The sequence below is a fragment of the Nansenia antarctica genome (genome assembly GCF_963989245.1).
Source record: "Nansenia antarctica genome assembly, chromosome: 10".
In the NCBI taxonomy this organism is placed as follows: Eukaryota; Metazoa; Chordata; class Actinopteri; order Argentiniformes; family Microstomatidae; genus Nansenia; species Nansenia antarctica.
Window position 1 is genome coordinate 5212130 of NC_137680.1, and position 7185 is coordinate 5219314.

General features: G+C 43.4%; 1 protein-coding gene across 1 annotated transcript; it reads left to right on the forward strand.

Moving 5' to 3' along the window:
* Positions 1-304: 304 nt before the first annotated feature.
* On the forward strand, positions 305-6699 carry rap1gapl (RAP1 GTPase activating protein-like; the record flags this gene model as incomplete). The annotated part of the gene is made up of 18 exons (XM_080540544.1): positions 305-378; positions 550-582; positions 765-855; positions 1052-1087; positions 1201-1248; positions 1724-1921; positions 2358-2455; positions 2798-2876; positions 3039-3092; positions 3219-3302; positions 3640-3740; positions 3927-4056; positions 4276-4455; positions 4630-4701; positions 4832-4918; positions 5244-5399; positions 5535-5621; positions 6688-6699. 18 exons carry the CDS (start codon positions 305-307, stop codon positions 6697-6699), a joined length of 1620 nt encoding a protein of 539 aa, XP_080396670.1.
* Between the last annotated feature and the right edge of the window lie 486 nt (positions 6700-7185).

Here is a 7185-nt window from a genome sequence, read left to right on the forward strand (position 1 = left end):
GGATTCGATGAGGACCGGCCTCACTGTGTCTGTTTTATACACGCACTGTATGTCAGGGGTCATGGAGGAGGCGTATTCTCCATTAGTGTTTGCCTGTGTGGCCATGAGTGGGTTAATGTTGCCATCTAGCTGACAGCAGGATAGAGGGAAGGAAGTAGAGAGAGATTAAATGAGTGAGAGGCAGGGGGCAGAAAGGAGGGGAAAAGGGAGTGATAGAGTGAATTAATTCATCCCTTAAGCAGCAGCACTGATTGACTCTATAGCACACTGGCACACACAAGCTCTCTCTCACACACATAGAACGATGGAGAGAGGAGAGAGGACGAATGACAAGTTCTTCTCCAGAAAAAGAAGTTTAACTTTTGGGGCATATGGAGGGTGAGTAAAAAAAAGTGTCACAGTGTTGGAGGAGAAATTGCATGTGTTGTTGTTTCAATCTAATTTACAGATAATTTTTTCCTGAAATATAACATTATATAACATTATTCCTAGAAGTAGCGCTCAGTGTACATTCTCTACTCTAAGCTGTTGCCACTTCCCTACTTACAGTGTAGACAGATTCACATGTGGGAATGAGAAGCGGTAAGTTTTTACCTCACAATAACATTTATTGACCTTTTATCCAGTTGCTGTAATCTGTCCTCTAGCTAGCCATATACTGACACCCTCTTGAATCCCTTAGCTCTTGAAAAGAAGAGAGAACTTCAACTGATTAGTAATTAGTTGTATTTTTCTCTCCTCTGTCGCTCCACCTGTTGCTGCAGACCAGAATCTTTAGAACACAGCATTTTGGACATCCTAGATTCTCCCTCCAGCGAGACCAAACCTTTTCTCTCTGCCAGCAGCAACCAGAGGGTGAGAAGAACGAGAGTGTCACCATTATGATGACCATTATCATAACAATATCCTTTCTATACTGTAATAAGTGAATCACATCATGACAAAAAGCTAATCTTCTCTATGAGAGAACTGTCTTGTGTTGTTCCTCTTTCCCTCTCATTTCGATTCTCCTTTTCCTTTATCTCTGTCTTACTCTGTGTTTTGTTATTAGGTAACAGAGCTGTTTGAGATCATTGAAAAGCTTCAGGTGAGTTTATGGTGCAATTTTCTCCGTCCCTGGTTTTGCTCAGGGAAGCCTGAGTGTTACAGTTTTCTCATTAGGCAGTCCCTCACCCTGTGTTCGTCTCCTTTTCATCTCAGGGCAGCAGGCTAGATGAACAGCGCTGTGAATTCCCTCTACCTTTAAAGGTTGGTCTTTCATGAGAAATATACTGTCACAACATTGTGATGAGTGGATAGTTCTGTGTGTGTGTTTGTGTGTGTGTGTGTGTGTGTGTTTGTGTGTGTGTGTGTGTGTGTGTGTGTGTGTGTGTGCGTGTGTGTGTGTGTGTGTGGAGGTGTGTCTGGATGCATGCATGTGTGTTTTGACATTGACCTTTAATTTTCCTATTCCATGCAGATATTTTGTTTCCCCTAAACATTGACATCACAACAGTAATAACAATCATACCAGCATAACACTGAATACTACCGATACACAGTTCCCCTGTGTCTGAGTAAAAGTGTCTCACAATGGTTTATGTCATTATTTGGAGGATGTCTCATCATCACCAAACATCATCTACTAACTACACCTACAGACATTTGTTGACTTATTTGTGACAACTTATTTACGTTTTATTATAGACAGCTTTTTAATCATCACCTCACCCCCTTTTTAAAGTCTCAGCTGTTAAAAATAGGGGGCGAACTTCCCCTCATCGTGCCACCAAAGCTGGGAGGCTACTGGATGGACCCCCCACTGGAGAGGTTTGCAGAGACGAGTCCCACATCCTCCCAGTATGGCCTAGGTCCAGAAGGCTATGACATCATGGAGAGAGACAGCGACGCCAAATTGTACCAGGAGTTCTTCCGGCCGAGAGTCAGTTGGCCTACAGTACCTTTCATGGAGCTGATTCTACTCTACTCTGCTACTCTTCCGTTTCTGATTCTGATTCTGATACTCTATTCTATTCTATTAATTGGATAGTCGTGAGCTTAGAATTATAAGGGTCTATCTCCGTTTAGGGCAGTTCAGAGATATTGAGCGTCAACGTTTTTACATTCCATTATGTTTTGTGAGATGGAACCTTTGTATTTTATTAATTACTAACTCAAAAATTTCAATATTTTAAAAATAACACTACACAGGCATTAATAAACACCTAATGGATCAGATTATATAAAAAACATTCTGACAAAATGTTGACAAAAATGGAGATAGAACCTTATAATTCTAACGTCACGTAGTAACAATGGAGACATTGTATTGCATCTATGGGTATTTCTTCAATTAAACTCTCTCTCTCTCCTGCCAGTACCACCACTCGTTCACTGCCGTGGACTCCACGTTGGGACCCCTCGTTCTCTCTGTCTGTTTGGAGGAAGAGGAGAAGAGGCTGAGAGTTATACTAAGGTTGATGTCTATTGTTCTAAAATGGGTGGAATACTTTATTTGATGAAATGTAGTTTTTACTGGGATAATGCACATGAATCAAAATGTCTGCAAGGTTCAATTAAAACTGTGGTCCCTGGTTACAAACTATTTATATGTGTATGATCATATGGTGATGAAGTGGTTACTAGAGAGTAGTGAGAACAGCAACGGTCCTCTTACTGGTATTCTTGATTGCAAAACTAACAAAGTAAAAACCCTTCAACAAGTAAATGAGTAATCACTCACTGTTTTTTTGTGTGGATTTTTTGTGTGTGTGTGTTTTTGTGTGTTTTTGTCTGTTTTTGTGTGTTTTTTTCACAGAATGAAGGAATGCTCTTTGCATGGAGTTTTCTCTGTCTCCTTGTTCCCTAGTATCCCTTCTACTGTGGAGCTGGCCAAGGTATTCATAAATATCCCTCATACTATTACGGCTACTTTGTCAAATAACGAATCATTCAATTACCATCTCATCACAATATAATACTAATGACACTCAATCATCCAGAGACTAACATTAACTGACCCTTCAACCATCATGTCCTTTCCATCATGTCCTTTCCAGATGCTTTGTGACAATGTGACGGTCCCCAGGTTTGAGGTGGTCAGCTATCTCAAGGTACTCTACATCCTCTAATGTTTCACCTTCAAATGACCTCTGTAACCAGACACAATTGTGACAAGCCCCCCACCCCCACACCTCCGACCTCTCTATCGATCTTTTTCTCCCTCTCTCTCTTATCAGGCCCCAGAGTTGATAACGGCATTCGATGAGCACAGAGTTTCTAAGAATTTCAAGTTTGGCGTCTTGTACCAGAGGGAGGGACAGGTAGATAACTGTACCATAGACACAATTATGGTTTATCTCTTAGATACCCTGGGTACACTTTGTAGAACTCTTTTAGGTCCCATTTAGAGCCCTGAGAGAAAAAAAGGGTTAACATGGAACCCAAAGGGTTCTTCAAAGGGTGCCCCTATAGGGACAAATGAACAACCCTTTGTTGTACTAACTAGAACCTTATTTTACCACACAACAGTGTAGCAGTCTACACAACAGTGTAGCATGAAATAATGTTACCATATTTCACCCGACGCAACGTTTTACATTCACTGAGCTGCATGTGTTTAATGTACACTCCCTCTCAGACTCTCTCCCTCTTTTTTAGCTGACAGAGGAGGATATACTCAGTAACAATGAGGAAAGTGAAGAGTTTCGGGAATTCCTCTCTATTTTGGGAGAGTCGGTTCAACTACAGGGTTTCACAGGGTAATGTTCAATAAGTGCTGACAACATTTTACTGGAGAAATGCCAGATTACTGTACTGCATGATGTATTTGATGATTTATTCTACTGCTGATGTTTACTCAGAATCTCCCCTTCCTCTTTCTCACTTCGCCGTCTCGCCCACACTTTCCCCTCTTTCTTTCTTTCTTCTATTCTTGTCTGTCTTAGATTCAGAGGAGGTTTGGATGTGTGTCACGGCCAGACAGGAAGTGATGCGGTCTTCACTTCCTTCCATGGGAGGGAAATCATGTTCCATGTTGCCACCAAACTGCCCTTCACAGAGGGAGATACGCAACAGGTCAGCTAAATTCCAAATCTCTCAAACATATGTTTAATGACAATGGGTTTAGGCCATTGTTCAGCCAAATGAGGGTTTGGGGACTCGGGACCCTCCGATTGGGGTCATGACTGGGCCACTAAAAGACATTTGAGAGGCACTGATTTAGGCTCATCAATATCACACACTTAAACCTAGCTCCTGTCACCTTCCAACCCTCCTCCTCATCACTCCTCACAGCTACAGAGGAAGAGGCACATCGGCAATGACATCGTGGCTTTGGTTTACCAGGAGGGCCACACCCCTTTTCTGTCTGATGTCATCAGCTCCCACTTCCTACACTGTTTCCTAGTGGTCAGGAGGGTGAGGAGGGGAGGGGAGGCGGGGGGCAAGGACGGGAGAGGAGAAGAGGTGTTCCAGGTGAGTAGGAAAGAAGATGAGGAGAAAAACCAAAACAGAAATTTGGCCACCTGACCTCTCATATATCTGACCCATTCATATGAGGAAAAAAAATGTATGGCTTATATCTGTGAGCTTATTGTTGAATCCCATACATCGTTGTATATCCAGCGCTTTCTCACTTCCTGTTTAAAGGTGTCAGTAACAGCCAGAGAGGACGTGCCTCCCTTTGGCCCTGCCCTCCCAGATCCCCCCATTTTCAAAGAGGTGAGGAAATCAAATCAAAGATGTTTGGGGTATATGAGGTGTTTACTGCTTACAGATCAATACAAGATGAAGATATGGTAACAAAATGCCACGGCTAGACTACTGAGTGTCTGTTGGGCCTGTCTTCCAGAGCTCCCTGTTGAGAGAGTTCCTCCTGACCAAGCTGATCAATGCAGAGATCTCTTGCTATAAGGCTGAGAGGTTCAGCCGACTAGAGGTAAACAGAAAGCAACCCCCCAATGCAACGAGACCAAAATAAATTGGAAAAGTTTGTTTGCTTTAGAAACCCAAAGCCGGGAGTTTCTATTCCCCTGTCACTTTCCTCTTCTGCTTCCCTCTCTTCTTCCCTTCCTCTCTCTCTCTTTCCTCCCTCTCTCTCTCTTTCCTCCCTCCCTCTCTCTCTTTCTCTCTCCCTCCCTCCCTCCCTCTCTCTCTTTCTCCCTACCTCCCTCCCTCCCTCCCTCTCTCTCTCCCTCCCTCCCTCTCTCTCTCCCTCCCTCCCTCTCTCTCTCCCTCCCTCCCTCTCTCTCTCTCTTTCCAAGCTCCGTACTCGTTCCTCTCTCCTGGAGGGGCTGCAGGCGGAACTTTCCACACGCTCCCAGTGTATGATGGGAGATCCACCCCTGACTAGCCTCCCGTCCTCCGAGGGAGTGAGGGGTGTGACTGAGGGGAGCGGAGGGTTCATAGAGAATTTTAAGGCGAGAGCAAGAATCCTTCACTCTTTCATTATGGTTTTCAGAACATATGGGGTGTATCAAAACATATCAGTTTTCCCACATTTCTGTGGCCTAATCCAATCTAATATGATCAACTTTCTCTCTAACTTGTTTCAGAGAGCCATACGCGTGCGCAGTCATTCTTTTGACACTCTGGGAGTCCCTAAAAAGATTGTAGGAGTGGGGCTCACACTGAAGCCTAAGGTAACCCATATCATTGACATAAACATTTTGGGCATTTTAGCAGACACCTTTATCCAAAGCGACTTACAACAAATACATTTTTACTAAGTAAGTGAATTATCTATCTGTTACGGTACATGTGGGAACAAGGTACATGTGGGAAAACTAGGGTTAGGGTTAGGTGCTAGGGTGCTACGGTTAAGGTTAGGGTTAGGGGTAGGGTTAGGGTTAGGGTTAGGGATAGGATTAGGGTTAGGGTTAGACATGCCAGCATGTACCAAGTCGACGTAGCACCTAACCCTATTCCTAGTTTTCCCACATGTACCGTATTCCCACATGTACAGTAACATATCCACCAGTCATTGGCAGTGCTAGAAGAAGGAAGATTATTATTATTATTTTTATTTATTTTTTTACAGTAGAGGGGCAGTAGATGTCTCAGGAGGAGGGTCAGTTAAGGTGTAGCCTGAAGAGATGGGTCTTCAGTCTACGGCGGAAGATAGGGAGTGATGATTCTGCAGTCCTGACAGCAGTGGGAAGCTCGTTCCACCAGTGGGGTGCCAGGACAGTTAAGAGGGTGCTGCTTTCTTTATTTCACAGAATTTCTGAATCATATGTGTATTGAGAAAATATTGACCACACATTTTCATTTTTTATCTCCATCTACAGACTGCATATACTACAGAGAGAGAAGGGGAGAGGTAAGACATCTTAGAATGCCTACAGACACACTTTATCTAAACTATTGGGGATCCATATACCCTGTTGTCCGAGATTGTTGGTTTTGAATGATACCTCATCATTGGATCTGTCAGCCTCCATGTCTCGTGTCCTATTTGCTGGTCTTACAGCAGCCCAAAAAAATGTTAGCATTACGATGGAACCCTCCACATACTCTTACTCATAAACAATGGCTGCTGTCTTTCCTGGACATACTCTATATGGAACAATCTATAGCCAGAATACACGGAGCTAAAGAAAGGACAATTCAAACATGGACCTCTGCAATACAAAAGATAAAAGAGTTGATGGAGTGACTGTGTTCGTAAACTGTGTTGTATGTGGATGTAACCTCGTGTGTTTATAGTGGGGGGGGTAAGATAAAGAAAAAAGTCAGAACAGACACTTGTTTTGTTTGGTGTGATAATTGTGAATTTTTCGTGTGTACTGTTTTGAAATAAATAATTGATTACAAAAAAAAGAATGCCTACAGACAGATGGAAGGGAAAAACCGAGACAAAGAGAGGGCGAGAGAGAGAGAGAGAGAGAGAGAGAGAGAGAGAGAGAGAGAGAGAGAGAGAGAGAGAGAGAGATAGAGAGTGAGAGAGAGAGAGTGAGAGAGAGAGAGAGAGAGAGAGAGGGAGAGAGAGTGAGAGAGAGAGTGAGTGAGAGAGAGAGAGATAGAGAGTGAGAGAGATAGAGAGTGAGAGAGAGAGAGAGAGAGAGAGACAAAGAGAGAGAGAGAGAGAGAGAGACAAAGAGAGAGAGAGAGAGAGAGAGAGAGAGAGGGAGAGAGAGAGAGAGAGAGAGAGAGGGAGAGAGAGAGAGAGAGAGAGAGAGAGAGAGAGGGAGAGAGAGAGAGAGA